Source organism: Phycodurus eques, chromosome 5 (assembly GCF_024500275.1).
Source record: "Phycodurus eques isolate BA_2022a chromosome 5, UOR_Pequ_1.1, whole genome shotgun sequence".
NCBI classification, from domain to species: Eukaryota; Metazoa; Chordata; class Actinopteri; order Syngnathiformes; family Syngnathidae; genus Phycodurus; species Phycodurus eques.
The window spans coordinates 21,546,743-21,564,521 of NC_084529.1; the positions used below are offsets into that span (position 1 = coordinate 21,546,743).

Sequence of the window (17,779 nt, forward strand, 5' to 3'; positions counted from 1 at the left end):
AGTACAAGAAAAAAGTCAGTGATGCCTTGAGTTATGAGTGACCCAACTTGAGTTTTTCGATACAGGAGCCGTTGTTCGGACGAGTTTTTGCTTTGACTTGTGAGCGCAACGAGTGCTGTATGGTGGAAGTGACTCAACTCGGTTCATAACAAGCAGTGTGGCAAATTGTGAACAATTCTTTCCAAAAAATGGCCTAAAGCTGTTTATTGCCACTCTCAGTTGATGTTTACTGTCAAAATAAACATTAAACTCAGAGCATTACATGTTCTGTGTTTAAAACAATCACATAGTGTAGCTTAGCCTTCAGTCTGCTAGCTTAATGCTAATGCTAACATAATGGGAAAGACCATAGTCACGGACTAACTATTTTGGGGGGGGGAGGCTGGAATGGATTAATTGCATTTCCATTCATTTCAATGGGGAAAGATGATTTGAGATATGAGTGTTTTGAGTTACAAGCGTGGTCAAGGAACAAATTAAACTCGTATTTCAAGGAACCACTGTATATAATACCCGATTTAAAACCTACTTAAGTACAGTAACAAAGTATTTGTACTTTGCTTCTTCCCAACACTGATGAAAACCCATCAAAAAAAATAATAATAATACAAATACAAGTGTGTCTGTTTTTACGTTCACCTAGAAATGAGGTCCCCATAGTAACGGGCATGTCGTTATTTTCTTACACAGATTAACGGTAGTCTGCTTGGGGTGCATAAACATTACTCGAAAGTGTGTCAGTGCGTTGAGGGAGCAGGAGGAACAATGAAGACAGGGGGTCATTAGCATTGGCATTAATGTGTCTATTTGAGCAAGGAGCGAAAGTGTGCAGCTTAACTGTATGTGTGTGTGTCTGTGTGTGTGTGTGTGTGTGTGAGTGAGTGAGTGAGAGTGTCTGAGGATGGGCGGGAACATGGCGTAGAAGCCGGCGGGGGGAAAGGAGGTGGAGGAGGAGGAGGAGGAGGAGGAGTATGATAGTGAGGACCCCCTTTGACTGAAGCTTTAACCAGACAGAGGGATGAAGAAGGGGAGGAAGGAGGGGGGGGATTTTAGGGGGGTGGGAATGCGCAGTTGTTTTGCGACGGGGAACACACGGAACGGGGTGTTGTTGGTGAACCTCCAGGGGGGAGGGCGAGGGGGGTGGCAGAGGCGAGTGCCTTTCATCAGACTGAGAGGCAAACAAACGGCGCAAACAAGCCGCTGTCACGAGTGGTGATATGAACATGAGGGGGAATTAAAAATGTGGACGAGAAAATCAGCTTAGGGATTTGTGTGTGAGGCTTTTCCGTCGACAACGGGCCAAAAAACAACTGTCAACCGTCAATGTCTGCCTAAATATACCAAACACACGTACTTTATTCACTACAACTGCACCTTCTTATAAGAAACAAGAACTGTACATGGAGATAGAGATATCATTAAGAGAATGATATCATTCATCGGTACCATTGATACTCAATAGAATCGACACTATTTATTGATACCATAGATAACATGGATGGATACCACTGATATCACACATCAATACAATTGATCCAACAGATAGCAGAGATGGATACAATCTAGACCACAGATCCATAACTTTGAGACATGGATAGAAAACATTGATACCATAGGCAGATACCATCTATTGATACCAAGGATCGATACCCCATGTGCCATACACGATGCTACAGATCATATATGCGAAACTCAGGCCCACGGGCCTAATCCAGCCCGTGGTGTGATTATACTATTTGGCCATGAGAGAGCATATCAAATGTGTATTAGTATGATTATAAAGTGTATGCACCACCAATACTACAAATCCCAGAATGCTTTGCTAGCGTGTTGGCGTGTCGGTCGACACCGGCAAGAGCCTCCTTCCTTTTTTGTTGCAGTCATTCGTAGCAAACATGTGACCAGTCCCCTTCCCAAAAATGGCCAAACAAAAGATGAGCTTTCAAGAAATGTGAGAAGATGCAGACGATCTGTTCACTAATGTAAAAGGACAGACCTGTTTGTCTTGCGGCGCCAACATGGCTGTAAAGAATAAAAGAATAAAACATAGCTTGGATTAATGTTTTCATTACGCACTTTTTGTACTCCAAACTCTAGAACGTTCAAAGGTTGGATTTTCATTGAGGGACGTTCTTATATTTTTAATATTTTTTAATATTAATATTTTTTTAATATTTCCATTAAAAAAGAACTCAAAAGGATAAAGATGGAGGGACACAGAATAATATATTTTATTATTTACAAAGGGAAAAAATACCACTGATGTGTCTTATTTAAAAAATTTGAATTACATTTTTAAATTTAAAAAAAAAAAAATCATGATTTTATAATTTTAAAGTTTGCTTGCTCCAGATTTGGTGTTTAATTAAACAAAACTTAAGGTTGGTTTCATCGGTAAAGGTTTAACATTACATATCTGGAAAGAAGTGAAAACATGCACAATTGCAGTCAATTTTCCAAAAAATATAGCGACTTTGTCCCAGGTTTTTTTTTTTATTTTTTAATTTATTTTGGCCCAATGTACATTTATGTTTTACATTCCTGTCATAGATGGACACCATTGAAGCCACAAAGAGACAAAATGTCTACCATTACCACTGACAAAAACTTCAACTCACAGTGTTCAATAGATGTAGACCGCAGTGCTCATCACACAGAACATTCTGGCATCTTCTCGCTGTCTACAGCCTACGTTTTCAAACTTGTCGCCGACTCGCAAAACAATTCAAGGAGGCAAGCAACTCTAATGCTAATGCTAAAAACAAAAACAGTAGGCTTCCCATTATGGGCCCTTAGCGGTTTCGCAAACTCAAAGAGACACTTCACCGACGACCTTCATAATATCATTTAGCATCATAGCATAGCATTATAGCATCTATTGAACTCTTCCTCTTTAGCAGTGAGCTGGAGGCTAACTCAGCTGACTTTGGGCCATTCACAAATATGGACTATTTAGTCTTCTGTGGACCCAACACGCAGGTTTTTGGGATGCCGGACGAAGCCGGAGTACCCAGAGAAAGGGGCAAGAAGCTGAAAACTCCATGCAGGAAGACTCGAGCCGAGATTCGAACCCCGAACCTGTGAGGCAGACGTGCTAGCCACTAGCTAACTGTGCTACCCAGCATTACATCACTGTGTATTTATTTGATTATTTTGCTGTTTATGCCCTATATCGTTACATTTGGAGGGTGTGCCAGTGTTTGTTAACCTTTATTCAGCCAAGGCACATATTTTACACTGGGAAAATCTCACGGCACCACACCGAAAAAAATGGCATAACAATGATAAATAATGACGATCTCGTCTCAATTTACTGTACTTGAAATGCGGGTATGTTTGTACGCACACAAAGCTATTATCCTGGTTAATTGTACCCTCTGCCATCTAGTGGAAGCGCATTTAACTGTTCTGCCTGTCACTATACGTCACTGGCATCGATAGACAAACAGAGCTACATTGTCTATAGTAGATGAAAAAAAATGTTCAGACTATTGAAGTCAAATTGGCTGGTTTCACATGGCACACCTGATGATCTCTAGTGTCGCAGTGGTTGCGTATACACAGTGGTTGTCATTTGTAACACTTTTTACTCATCTGGGTTGTAGAGTAGCACAATATTAGGAACAGCAGTGTTCAATATGAGGCAGCACAGTTGCACATCACTGCAAGCCACATTCATCAAAACTGAGCATAATCATGAATTGTCTATCCATCCATCCAATTCCTTCCAACAGCACACAATGTAAACAGTGCAGAATGCTAAGCACGCCAAAAACATAGTTATTTGCTTTTCAAATAAATATGCAATTACAATAAAACATGCAAATATGGATGCTTCACGTCATTTGGTTGCTTTAGCAGAAGCTGCCTCACTCTCTCGTGCAAACTCTTGACAGCAAATGGCTTGCACGTGGTCCCCCCCCCCCCCCCAAAAAATAATAATACTATAACGCGGACACAGGATGAAGAGTGCAAATCAGCTGGTTTACCTTGCCTTCACTGGTCCACGCGTGGGAGTGTCCACACGAAACGATGCTTTCTCATCCACCTCCTCGTCTCCGGATGGAGTCCCGCTCGCCGCCTGCACTCGTCTTTACACAGATTCCTCTCTCTCTTTCTCCCTCTCTCTCCCGCTACACGCACACACACGCACACAAACTCGCGGGGGCGCGCAGCTCGCCTTCCTGGCGCGCGCGCTGCCCTGTTCGGACCCTTATTATTATTATTTTTCTTTAACCCCAATGATAACAGATGGACAACATCTGGGCGTGTTTGAGGATTTAAAAAAAAAAAAAAAAAAAAAGATTAAAAAAAAGATTTAAAAAAATTTAAAAGCCTACAGTTGGGTTTTTAATGCACGTTAATGGATATAGTGTATCTTTAATCCCAAAGGTAACAGAACAATTGTTTCATCAATTAAATTACTACCCTGTCTAAAAAAAATAATTATTATTATAATACCGGAAAAACATACACATTAGGTCACACCATTTGGTACACCTGCACCATCTCTTAATACCAGCACTATCATGTCACAATTATAGAAATCATCTATACTATAAAAACAAATGCAATTTAACTGCACACAAATGCCACATCCAGTATATCATCTGGAGCAGCTAAGTTCAGCTCATGAACCTCCGTTTATTTGAACCTCTAAAGTGAAAATACCTAAACAGCTAAACAAAAATGTGGCCATAGTTCAGAAAGTTGAAAGGAATGGAATGTGATATTTAGATTCAGCAAACATTTTAAGGTGTTTTAGGCTGGTGGGTCAATTACTCAGTTTTCACTGTTCGTGGGGTTTAGGACCCAAGAATTGCTGTAAATTGAGAAAAACCGTGAGAGGGAGTTGACTACACCTCACCTCCATGAGCCAAGAAGTAGCCTGTAGCATAAGGTTGTAAACACAACAAACATATAGGGCATTTCGGGACAATGGCCCTTATCAAGTGCACCACTCGTTTTGGAAATGAAACTAATATCATATCTTCCTTTGGTATCAGTCGCAAAACTAATTAAGTGCTAATGAGCTGGCTTTCTTTGCTGCAGTTTGAGGCGTAATTGAGAGGCGGTCGCTTACGGTGGTTAAGATGATAACAAAATGAGGCAACACAATGCTTACGCATTTTGTTTGAATGTCTGTGGCCAAGGTGCAAAAGAAAATTCTAATTAGAGATGCGATTCCAGCCGGGGGGAAGAATCGAGTTCATGTGTTAAGATGTTTACATCCGAAGTGGAATCATTTCCTCTTCCAGGCTGCTGTGTAATTACATTAGAGTGTTTTTTTCTATTGAGTGGTAGCAGCCGTTATTGGTTGTTAACTATGTTAACACGCATGGGGGGCAAACACACACACACACACACCACTTAATTTACTAGATGCAGAGGAATCACAAATGGAGCATCCACGTTTGAGATACACATATAAAGGTAATTTGTCAGGTTTATGTCCCATTTTCAATAAGTTGTTTGTAACTTTTGCGTTTGTAAGTTGAAGCGTCACCACACTGTTCACACAGGAACACTTGTTATTACCTCATGGAAAATGTTCGAATGTGATGCGTTAAAAATGTAGTAATCAAATCACATCACTTTTTGTTTTTTAATAGTTGAAAAAAAATCAATGTGGCAGTTTATGTTGAAACTGCAATGCATTGTGGGTCAGATTTACATAAAGACATGTTTCCATTTTGTCACAATTTTACTATGATAAAATAAAACCCTGAAATAATTTGACAAATTCATTTCTAAATGACATTTTAGCAGATTTAATTCATTTTCTTCATTCACAATTACATATTTTATTCATTCATTCTGAAATATATATATATATATATATATATATATATATATATATATATATATAGATATAGATATATACACATACACACAGACACACAGTGGGTACGGAAAGTATTCAGACACTCTTAAAATTTTCACTCCATTATATTGCAGCCATTTGCTAAATTCCTTTAAGTCATTTTTTCTCCCCACAGCACCCCATATTGACAGAAAAAAAAATGAATTGTTGAAATTTTTGTAGATTAAAAAAGAAAAACTTAAATATTACACAGCCATAAGTATTCAGACCCTTTGCTCAGTATTTAGTAGAAGCACCCTTTTGAGCTAATACAGCCATGAGTCTTTTTGGGAATGATGCAAGTGGTTTTTCACACCTGGATTTGGAGATCCTCTGCAGTTCTGTCAGGTTGGATGGTGAACATTGGTGGACAGCTTTTTTCAGGTCTCTCCAGAGATGCTCACTTGGGTTTAAGTCAGGGCTCTGGCTGGGCCATTCAAGAACAGTCACAGAGTTGTTCTGAAGCCACTCCATTATTTTACTTCTGTGCTGAGGGTCATAGTCTTGTTGGAAGGTGAACCTTTGGCCCAGTCTGAGGTCCTGAGCACTCTGGAGAAGGTTTTTGTTCTTTTTGTCAATGTACTTGGCCGCATTCATCATTCCTTCGATTGCAACCAGTCGTCTTGTCCCTACAGCTGAACAACACCCCCCCAGCATGATGTCGGAACTGTATTGGGCAGGTGATGAGCAGTGCCTTGTTTTCTCCACACATACCGCTTAGAATTAAGGCCAAAAAGTTCTATCTTGGTCTTATCTTATCTATTATTTATTTCTCACCATCTTGGAGTCCTTCAGGTGATTTTTTTTTTTTTTTTAGCAAACTCCATGTGGGCTTCCATGTGTCTTGCACTGAGGAGAGGCTTCCGTCGGGCCACTCTGGCATAAAGCCCCGACTGGTGGCGGGCTGCAGTGATGGTTGACTTTCTCGAACTTTCTCCCATCTCCTGACAGTCCAATCTCCTAATTAAGTCCAATCAATATAATCAAACACAGCTGGACTCCAATGGAGGTATAGCACCATCTCAAGGATGATCAGAAGAAATGGACAGCACCGCAGTTAAATATATATATATATAGACTTATGGCTGTGTGATATTTCAGTTTTTCTTTTTTAATAAATCTGCAAAAATGTCAACAATCCCATTTGTTTTCTGTCAATATGGGGTGCTGTGTGTACATCAATGAGGGGAAAAAATGAACTTAAATGACTTCAGCAAATGGCTGCAATATAACAAAGTGAAAAATTTAAGGGGGTCTGAATACTTTCCGTACCCACTGTATATATATAAAACAATAACAAAAACAAACGTTTAATTTAAAAAAAAAATCCATTAATCATGATTAATGATTCATGGTTTTAACATTTAAATTGAAGTCGCTACATTTTTTTGTTCTAATTTTCATGAGGGAGAACCATGACATACATCATCATTAAGCACAAACGCTTTGGGAATACTGTGTAGATGATGTTTATCAGCCCAAATGTCACCCAGAGTCATTAAGCATCAGGTAGAGCATCATTTAACACTGATAAAGTGTACCCGTCATCTTCCTGAGAAGATGTTGTGCAACAGCAGCTTTTCGTAATCATATAATTAAGGGGCAGAATGCGGCGGTGATGAGTCTTAATTACATACATAGACTGTGGAATTGTTATTGTATGTTGTTGTAGATAAGTACCTGTGCATCCATCTCATGACTGGTCTTTGAGGATTCGTTGGCGCATCAACGATACAGTACCTGTGTGAGTCAGGACACTCAAAATGGATGTGAGGACAGAAGTGCCAGTGTCGTGCATTCAGGCAAACAAACGCAATGCTAAAACAGCTGACTGGCTAAAACAATTTGTAAAAGTAATATCTGTGAGGTCCACTGTGGCTATGTATACAAGTGGGGTTACATGCAAAGTCAAATCTTTACTGTTGCTAGTGCTTGAAATAGATAGTAGACCATACTTACACACTTCTCAGGGGGGCGGACATCATTAGTAGTTCATTGTCAACGACTTCAATTGCCCATTAGCTGCATTTTGTGCAAAATTAGAGTAATATCGCTTGCATTAGTTGCCAAAATTAATCATTGGTTTGACCTATTTTCTTTACATTTTCAGTTTGACCTTTATAATTTATTTACAGCGTTGTCTTAAGTGGCGTACACACATACCGATAACTGGGCCGATTTTGACCCAGACTTCCCTCTTCCGATCAAAGTCAGCAAATGCCCAATTGTCAGATGCCTCTTGAATTTAAAAAATAATCAGTTAATATTAAAAAAACTAAACAAAACAACTGTGTACCCCGCCTAAAAGTAGCACTCTTTATATCAGCCAGCAAATAGTTACAAAAAAGTGTTCACAGAAGGTAAAACAATCTGGAAACTTCACATTTTAAAGGAGGGAAAAGTTCCCACTTGTTTGAATTAGTCCTGTCCTGTTTAACAGCACCAATTCAAACAAAAATAAACCACAGATCCAATAAAAATAGATACTCATGCAGGCATGCTGCCCTATGAGATGTGGTGTGTGATTCTGTGACCCTAAGACACAGGTGTCAAACTCCCCGCCCGGGGGCCACATCAGGCCCGCTACATCAATTTTTGTGGCCCGGGAAAGCAAATCAAGAGCGTCGACTTCATGTTTCTTGCTAAAATAACAACATTGCAAATCATCTTCACTTTTAATAACGTTGATTGCAAACATTTTTGTTACCAATCCGCATTTCAAAATAAACTGAATTCACAACTTTTTACTGGCTTCTGATTTCAACTATAGCTATTTATGGATTTTATTTTTTGTGCGTGTGTATATGTAATAACATGAGGCAATTTTACATTTACTGTATGTGTTCGCAGTCATGACGGCCCTCCGAGGAAAGCCATAACTACGATGTGGCCCGCAGCAAAAATTAGTTTGACACCCCTGCCCGAAGACATTATTAACAAAACATGAGGTTCCAAGTATCATAGAATAAAGAACAAAAGTCTCCATGTGTGAGGTAAAAAGTGTAGTTGTTGTTGTTTTTTGCTGTGCCTAAATCTTAAAGGAGTTCAAGGACAAAGAGTTATACATGTCGGCCCTGGTCCTGACCCACTCTGCCAACCTCTGCGCGGAGCCCTTCTCTCGGGTGAGGATGCGAGCCACCTTCCGCAGCTTTTCCTCGTTCCTTTCCAGGTAGCGGAAGCCCTCGGCCTGCAGCAGGTTTAGCTTGTCCTGGCGGTTGTCGTCGATGGAGATGTCCTCGCTCACGTACGGGTTGAAGCGGAAGTATGTGTCGGCGGGCAGGAAGCCGTCCAACATGGCATGGACCTCTGGAGAGCCAAGGAATCACGATTACTCATAGCCTGTAATACTAATTTTGCTCAATTAGTGGCTCTCTCTTCTAGTTTGAGGTGTAAAATATTTTCAATAAAAGAAACAGCAAACTGTGAGCACGTAAAGTCTCCTATACATGAAACATTCTCAAATAAACAAAATAATGCATATAACAGAATACAATAAATAGTTCCTTTTTAGGAAAAATGCAATTTTTCCTAAATTCAAGAGATGATATCTCAACCTAACCATCACTAGCAGTGGAAACAATTTCAAACTATACATTGTATAGTAATGATAGGTATGAGGTCAATAGTTGTGATGCATGCAAGTGCAACAGTAATAGTTTGAACAGTGTGAATTATTTATGCTGTAAAATGATCATCTAGTTTTTTATGCTATGCTTATATTCATCGTTTCAAATGAGTTAATAAATTTGACGCACTGATCAACACATATTGCCACCTATTATGTCTATATGCCAGAGGCTGAGCTGCACTGTGTTTGTTTACCTAGTAGACATGTAAGCCAGAGCGCAAGGCCGTTACACTTCACGTCTTACCTAATATGTTAGGTGCGGGAACTCGATATACACCATACTGAAAAAATCTCAATACGAATACATCCACCATTATACCACAGAACAATTATACCACAGGACTTTTACCACAGGACTTTGCTACATTAGTCGTAGCTGCAAAACGAGAGCAGCTGTGGGCCAGATGGATATTTGGAACTAGTGGAAGCTTGTGTTGGTGATTAAAGGCCAATCTGGAGGATAAATGAGAAGCTTCAAGATACTGCAAAATAACACAGAAGCTGAGGGTAAAGTGGTCCACAGCACCCCCACGTGGCCATTTTCATATGCTCCTAACCCTAACCGAAGTGGAAAAGTGTACTTTGGTCCAACGAGTCCACATTTCAAATTGTTTTTAGAAAAGAACCATCCTGACGCAAAGTTTAAAAGCCAGCATCTGTGATGGTATGGGGCTGTGTTAGTGCCAATGGCATGGGTAACTTACACATCTGTGAAGGCACCATTAATGCTGAAAGGTACATACAGGTTTTGGGGAAACATATGCTGCCATCCAAGCAACGTCTTTTTCATGGACGCCCCTGCTTATTTCAGCAAGACAATGCCAAACCACATTCTGCATGTGTTACAACAGCGTGGCTTCGTAGTAAAAGAGTGCGGGTACTAGACTGGCCTGCCTGCAGTCGACGCCTGTCTCCCATTGAAAATGTGTGGCGCATTATGAAGCGTAAAATACGACAACGGAGACACCGGACTGTTGAACAGCTGAAGCTATACATCAAGCAAGAATGGGAAAGAATTCCACCTACAAAGCTTCAAAAATTAGTGTCCTCAGTTCCCAAACATTTAATGAATGTTGTTTTAAAAAAAAAAAAAAAAAAAAAAAGGGGATGTAACACAGTGGTAAACATGACCCTCTCCCAGCTTTTTTGGAACGTGTTGCAGCCATAAAATTCAAAGTTAATGATTATTCGCTAAAAACAATAAAGTTTATTAGTTTTAACATTAAATATCTTGTGTTTGTAATGTATTCAATTAAATATAGGTTGAACATGATTTGCAAATCATTGTATTCTGTTTTTATTTATGTTTAACACAACGTGATATGATATACTGTAGCACGCGTGTATGCTGTAGCAGCTCTACACGTTGCAGAATAAATGGCAATGAATAGTCAAACTGTCTGCTTGGGCTATGTTAAGCTACCAAACTTTTAAGAAAACAACTAGATGAAAAATTCCCAAAAAGAGCAGGGAAAATACATAAACTATGTTTCCCCCAAAACGGTTCAAAAGTTCTGTTTAAACTAATGGCCTTTGAAAGTGTGTAACAAAAAACATTTTCATAACATTCATATGATTTTGCATTTGTTTACTCTGCCTGTAATTAACTATTTTGAAGTATTTTTATTGATTGACTTGGAAGACAATAAGTCTATTCTTAACTGATCTTCCGAGTTATTGTTTTGTCTCAAAGACAGAACCCTATCAATATTGAAGGATAAGTATCTGAAGGTGGTGGGGGTTGTTAATCTTTCAGAAATGGTTGTAAAATATCAAAGCAAGAACGCTTTTGATTTGGTGAGCTTCTCAACAAAAAGATGGTCAAGTCCAAATAAACACTTATCAGTGGAATACTATTCACGATTTTTATAGATCTTAAAACTCTCTCTGCGAAGACTCATTCAGAACTACGGCTGCTATAGAGTGGACGAGAAATAATGCAGTGAAAATACGCACAAACCTTGGATTGCATATCATTCAAAATCAACAGGACCCTCATTCTTACTTGAGAACAAGACTTCCTGGTAGTTTGGAGTCAGAGTCGTTCAGAATAAGAATTGCACGAGAGTGGATGAGAAACGTTGCACACTGATTGGAGCGTTTACACCTGCTAACTTGACCCTTTATCCACATCAAAGAACATTATTTATTATGAAAAAACAGTAGCTGAGATGGAATGTACATGTTTGTTAATGCTCTGTCAGACATAAATCTTGGAGGACGAATGAACAACTCTTGATTTTGAAAGACGGTAGTGAATGTATGTAAAGCCAAATGTCTAGTTAAAAGTTAAATGCAACTAGTTTTGGACTTTGCCACCCAAACTTAATTTCAACAGATTGTTCTGTTTGCCAGTGAAACTGACAGTTCTAAATCAGTCCTTTTCAGGGAGTTCAACTGTGACATTTTGGCCACTACGCGTTTGTTGGCGCGTCATCCCGAGGGCCTTGTTTCCATCAAAACACTATAAGATCAGTCCAACACCAAGTGGCAGGCTTGTGAACACCGCGACAGGGAAGAAAGCTGTAATAAACAAATAGTAATCCGCTGTTTTCACAATAAAGCTGAGCTGGGGAGAGACCTTAATCCCAAATATGTGAGGACCAAGTATAGAGTAGTATCATCTAGGTCACGCACAGACAACAGTGGAGCCGGAGCCAAATTTAGGCACAGCAGAGTTGTCTGTGTCCAGACGTGATAAAGAGGAGTGGGACATTGGGGCAAGGCAGGTCGAAGTAGGACACAACAGGAGCAAAGTCATAGGGGCGTTTGACATTGGTGGCATCGAAAAATTTGACAAAATAAACCATGTCCAACAGTTAATTTCATGAAATAGACACAATCTTAATATGCTTCACCAGACCTGACAGGCATGCAGGCTGTTAGGTAGTCTATGCACCACATATAGTCATTCCTTCAGTTTCCTGCAGCTCAAAGGATTGGTTCTGCTTCACGGCTAGCTGTGACAGCCTTATTTTTTTTCAAAATTGGGATTGATTTTGACCCAAATGTGCCAAAAAAAAAAAAAAAATGCAGACAAAAAAAAAAAAAAAAGGGGCGTTACGGTGCCATGTGGAAGGACAGGATGAGCTGACTGGATTTTTACTTTGATGTAGGCAGTGCATTATTCTTGCATCTTGCATTATGAGATGTGCTACAGGATCATGTTTATTGATTTTGAGGCAAAATCAGTGGACAAATTGTAGCCTTCCAAATAAGCTTGATTTGTCATGACAGCGCATGATACACTGGAATGCCTGACTGAGCTCAGGAGGACCACTTGCTATGCCAAATGTCTATAATGAAACAAAAAGATTAAACATATGGGTGGTTTGCCTTCTTTACACAGGATGTTAGTGAAGCGTCTCTCAAACCTTTGCGGAAACTGAAATGATTCATATCAGTCTGACATATTTGCAGCTACAGCATGTAACTACACTCAGATATTTTTGTGGAAAGTCGCAGAAAACCCCCCATGTTGCAGAAATGTATCTACAGTACTTTGTCTATTGCAATGTTTTTTTAAAGTATACAGTGGTGCCGTGAAATATGAGTTTAAATTGTCTCATGACCATGCTCACAACTCAGAACACTCAAATCATCGTTCCCCATTAAAATTAATGGAAATGCCCTTAAGCCAGGGGTGCCCAAACTTTTTGGCTCAGGGGGCACATTGACGTAAAAACTGTCATACGGGCCAGCATGAATTTTACATGCTACCGACGGGGGGAATACTTTTTTGTATTTATTTGTATTTTACTTTGTTTTACTATGCTGTCTGCTGCTAGGTAGATCTGAAAACTGCCTGACCTGGATAAATGAAGGTTAAAATAAAAATTAATTAAATGCAAAATAAAGTATTTTTATGAAATTTGACTCAAACTTTATTTATCAGAATCAACAAACAACATGTTTGCATTAATGTGAAGGGCGATACTGAGATCTCGACTGTAGTAAATGGGGCAGGTCTGGCTCAAAAGTGATGGTTTTAACGCCCAAGACGTCACGCAGGTGGGAGTCACTTAGTCTTGTCCTCACGCGGTTCTTATTCATGTTCATGACTGAGAATGTCTTCTCGCACAAATATGTCGAGCCAAACAAGCTCAACATTTTCTTAGCAAATGTACGAATCTCTTGAAACCGGTCTTTATCCAGCTGCTGGTAAAAGTTGACAAGAGGGAGTTGTTGGTACCGGCTGCGACGCTCCGTGTCACACTGCAGCTCAATGAGCTCCAACTGCAGGTGGGCTGGAACGTCACTGAGATCCACGGAAACAGGAGAAGAAAAAAAGAGTGATCTCCTTTTCAATAGTTGCAAAATCCCTGAAACGCTGTTGAAACTCCTCAGTCAGAGATGAGATGTTTGCGGCATACCTCCTCATTTGCGCACTGATATTGTACGCTGGAAAACAGGTCATTATTTCTTGCAGAGATTGGAAATGTGTGGTATTGGGCTGCGGTGGGTTTGGAAAAGTAGCACCTTGGTCTGAAAGGCTTTAATATGTGAATACAGTTGGCTTATCAATGCATTTTGCCCCTGAAGACTCGTGTTCAAGGCGTTCAGATGTCAGGTTATGTCAACTAAAAATCCAAAATCAGACAGCCAAACAGGATCGGTTAGTTCTGGCATCGGTTGTCCCTTTTTTGCCAAGAATTGTCCAATTTCCTCTTTGAGTGAGTAGAAACGCTGCAGTGCAGACCCCCGACTGAGCCATTTTACATCGGTGTGATACACAACATCTCCGTATTCAGCGTGAATATCCAGTAGAAATTGTGGAAACTGGCGGTGGCACAGGGCTTTGGAGCGAATATAATTAATAGCCTTTATCACCGGTTTCATAACGTGATCATATTTCAGATGTTTGGCACATAGAACTTGTTGGTGAATAATACAATGGAGTTTTATAGCTTTACCTCCTTCTTCGCTTACTTTGTTACAGACTAGGGTTGATAATCCACTGTGCTCGCCAACCATGGCAGGTGCGCCATCCGTAATAATCCCTGTGATTTTATTCCACTGTAATTTTATGTCATCTACGGCGGAACAAACAGAAGCAAATAAATATTTCCCTCTTGTTTGGTCCTTAAAGCTCTGGAGTTCAAGTAGCTCTTCATGCACGTTCATTTCACTGTCCACCCCTCTCAAAAAAATCAGTAACTCAGCGGTGTCGGATGCATCCGTGCTTTCGTCACAGGCTAACGAAAAAAATTCTAACTCCACTCCTTTTTGCGTGCAACTCTCTCTTAATATCAGAAGAAACTTCTTAAATCCTTTGTGACACAGTGCTAGGAGCCAGGCAAACATTGGCGAACTGTTGCTTTTTCTCAGGACAAATGTTCTCCACCATTTTCATCACACGGTCTTTAATAAATTCACCCTCAGTAAAAGGTTTGCAGTGCTTGTCAGCGTTGCCACCTCATAGCTTGCCTTTGTTGCATTTTCATTCGACTCACTGGCTCTTGTGAAAAAGTGTTACTGTGCCGTTAAACCAGCTTCCAGTTGCTTAAATTTTTCACTGCGTTCGTTCCCAGTTAGCTTGTCATAATTAGCATGTTTCGTCTGGTAGTGTCTCTTTATATTGAACTCCTTGAAGACAGCCACAGTCTCTTGGTTAATTAGGCAGACGCAGTTGTTTCTAAATTCAGTGAAAAAATATTCAGACTTTCATTTGTCCTGGAAATGGCGGCCCTCGCTATCAACATTCATTTTCTTACTTCCAGTTGCCATTTTAGAAATGGGCAAAAAACAGCAAAACGGCCCCGCGAAAGTTCGGCCACAAGTTTACTTCCATCCTGTGGTGAAATATAAAATTGCACATGTATTTTGTAATGCCGGGCCACATATTATTGATTTTATGACAGAGGCTTCGGGCCAGTGGAAATATGAACACGAGCCGGATTTGTCCAGGGGCCGGACTTTGGGCATGTCTGCCTTAAGCCATTCCAGCCTTGACAAAAAAAAAAAAAAAAAAACTAACAAAATTGTTTGTTATGCATTTTTTAATAAGGAAACTAGCACTCTATAAATTACTTTATAACATATATAGTAATTTGTTAATTGTAAAAAATGTAAGTTTGTGCATCTTGATTCATTCATTGTGACTCCTTCTGGTGTGCGTGACTTAGCCACCGGGGGCAGTATAACACAGTCAAGAAGACACAAATGTAGAAGACTTTCACAACTACTCTAAGTGACTAAATAAATTGCTGTACTGTTAGTAGCTTTTCCACAGAGGAAAAATAAAATATGCCTGTGTGTAGTGTTATATTGTCTGTCTGGTGATGCGTTATAACATCTTGACAATCGATGCTACTTCTTAGCCCATATATAGATTATTGCATTGTGAATTAGCATTAAGAGAGTGGAAGGCAAAGTTGTGGCAGTTTGTTTTAAAAACACAATGTGTAATTCAGTTTATGTTAAGTTTGACAGTAAACTTCAACTGGGAGAGGCATTAAACAGCTTGAAGCCTTTTTTTGTTTATATTGTATACTATCTGCTAATCTGCTGCTCGCTGTGAAGTGAGTTGAGAGGAGCTGACTGCCCAAGCAGCGCTAGCATCACGATATTTTTTTTCTCACAAGTAAAAAAAAAAACAAAACAACAAAAAACAAGAGGCCAGACGATGGCTCGCATCTCATAAAACCCCTAAGTCGGGTCACTCGTATCTCGAGGGACCACTGTACGTACTTTAATGCCCATGCATGTCGGAAAGCAGAGCCACAGTCGACTATGCACTTTTAAGGTGTTTATTCAATGCCAGTATAAAAGTCAAACACAATCAGCACAAGCACCAGGAGCTGGAGTGAAAAGCATAGGCTGTATTCATTGACAGGTTCAAATACAAATGGCCAAAGCCGAACAAAACCCTCCAAAATGGTACCCGATTTAACAGATGTTACCGTTCAAAGAATTTAACGTCAACCTACCAGGACCATCACTTACCCTCAGTGTCTGTGGCGCTGCTGATGACATTGTTGATTTTGGTTTTGAGGCTCGTGGAGGTGCCACTGTTGCTCTTGCCTGCCGTTTCGAAGCGGCCAGTGCCGACCGACACCACGCACTCTAATGGTGTGTTGGGCCACAGACACTTGCACTCGTGGATGGCCAGCGCTGTGGGGTTGTTGATTAGCAAACCTCCGTCCTGCGCACATACAAAAAAAAAAAGATGCTTGATGATGATGGTCGCAGAGCTCAGTGCCATTATTTAATTGGCATTTGAGGCCTTAATAAATTCCATCCATCCATTATCTGAGCCGCTTATCCTCACACGGGTCGCGGGAGTGCCGGAGCCTATCCCAGCTATCATCGGGCAGGAGGCGGGGTACACCCTGAACTGGTTGCCAGCCAATCGCAGGGCACATATAAACAAACAACCATTCGCACTCACATTCACACCTACGGGCAATTTAGAGTCGTCAATTAACCTACCATGCATGTTATGCATACTTACAAACTTTTCATGGATTTTTGGAGAGTCAATGGATTACATTTTTAAGGATCATGCGAGCAAACAAAAAGATCAATGTGGCTCCAGAGCTGCTCACTACGGTGACAAAGCACACAATGAAATGGCTGTTTTCCCCCCCCCCCCTTCTTCCTTTCTCCACTTTGCTCACAGTTACTGTCAGCTCCGTTTTGAAATCGAACAACCGCCTAGGAGTGCGTTTGCTTTGAATTCATAGTCTACCTAAGGCGATGGGGGTGTCACTGGAGAGACAGCGAAGGATTGATGAATAGGCATGAGGATGCATGGCTGCAGGGTTGGCAGCAGGATCAAACACACAGGGGCCAGTCCTCATTAAAGAGGCCAGGCTGGGGATGGAAGCCGCAGGGCCCCTCCAAATGTCTCGGGAGGGAACCCGTAGGGTGTGGATGAGAGCTTGTTTATGGGACCGTGATGTTAAATCACAACTTCATGCGCATGTTATTGCTGTTCAATGCAATAGTAATATGAGTTTTTGTCCGTCAGAGCAGATGTCGCTTGGATTCCTACTTTTGGTGCCACACTATAGTTCCCTTTTGTACTACACAGTGTGATGGCGAATGACATCAAGGAAAAAGTCCACCAGTCATCTGGTGGACTTTTTGGTAAGGAGTAGCACCAGAAGTGGCTAAAGAAATAGCAGCAAGCATCTAAAGTCCCATTCATTAAGTTTGCCAGTGTGGTGACATTTTAGCTGCAAAGCAAGGAAGAACTGACCAGAGTGGCTCTTTATCCAAAATTTTGGATGCTGTCACACAAAAATATTAATCCCAAACAAGAGCGAAAATGTGTTGGACTCGAT

General features: G+C 40.4%; 1 protein-coding gene across 1 annotated transcript in view; it reads right to left on the reverse strand.

The window, feature by feature from the left end:
* Positions 1–6,657: 6,657 nt before the first annotated feature.
* LOC133403270 (calcium-independent phospholipase A2-gamma-like) overlaps positions 6,658–17,779 on the reverse strand; it is a 29,226-nt gene continuing 18,104 nt past the window's right edge. Inside the window, exons 9-10 of the mRNA XM_061678033.1 lie at positions 16,437–16,635; positions 6,658–9,169 (exon numbers count right to left, since the gene is read on the reverse strand). Of these exons, the coding sequence (XP_061534017.1) occupies positions 8,892–9,169; positions 16,437–16,635 (477 nt within the window). The 3' untranslated portion in view covers positions 6,658–8,891. The remainder of the gene's footprint in view (positions 9,170–16,436; positions 16,636–17,779) is intronic.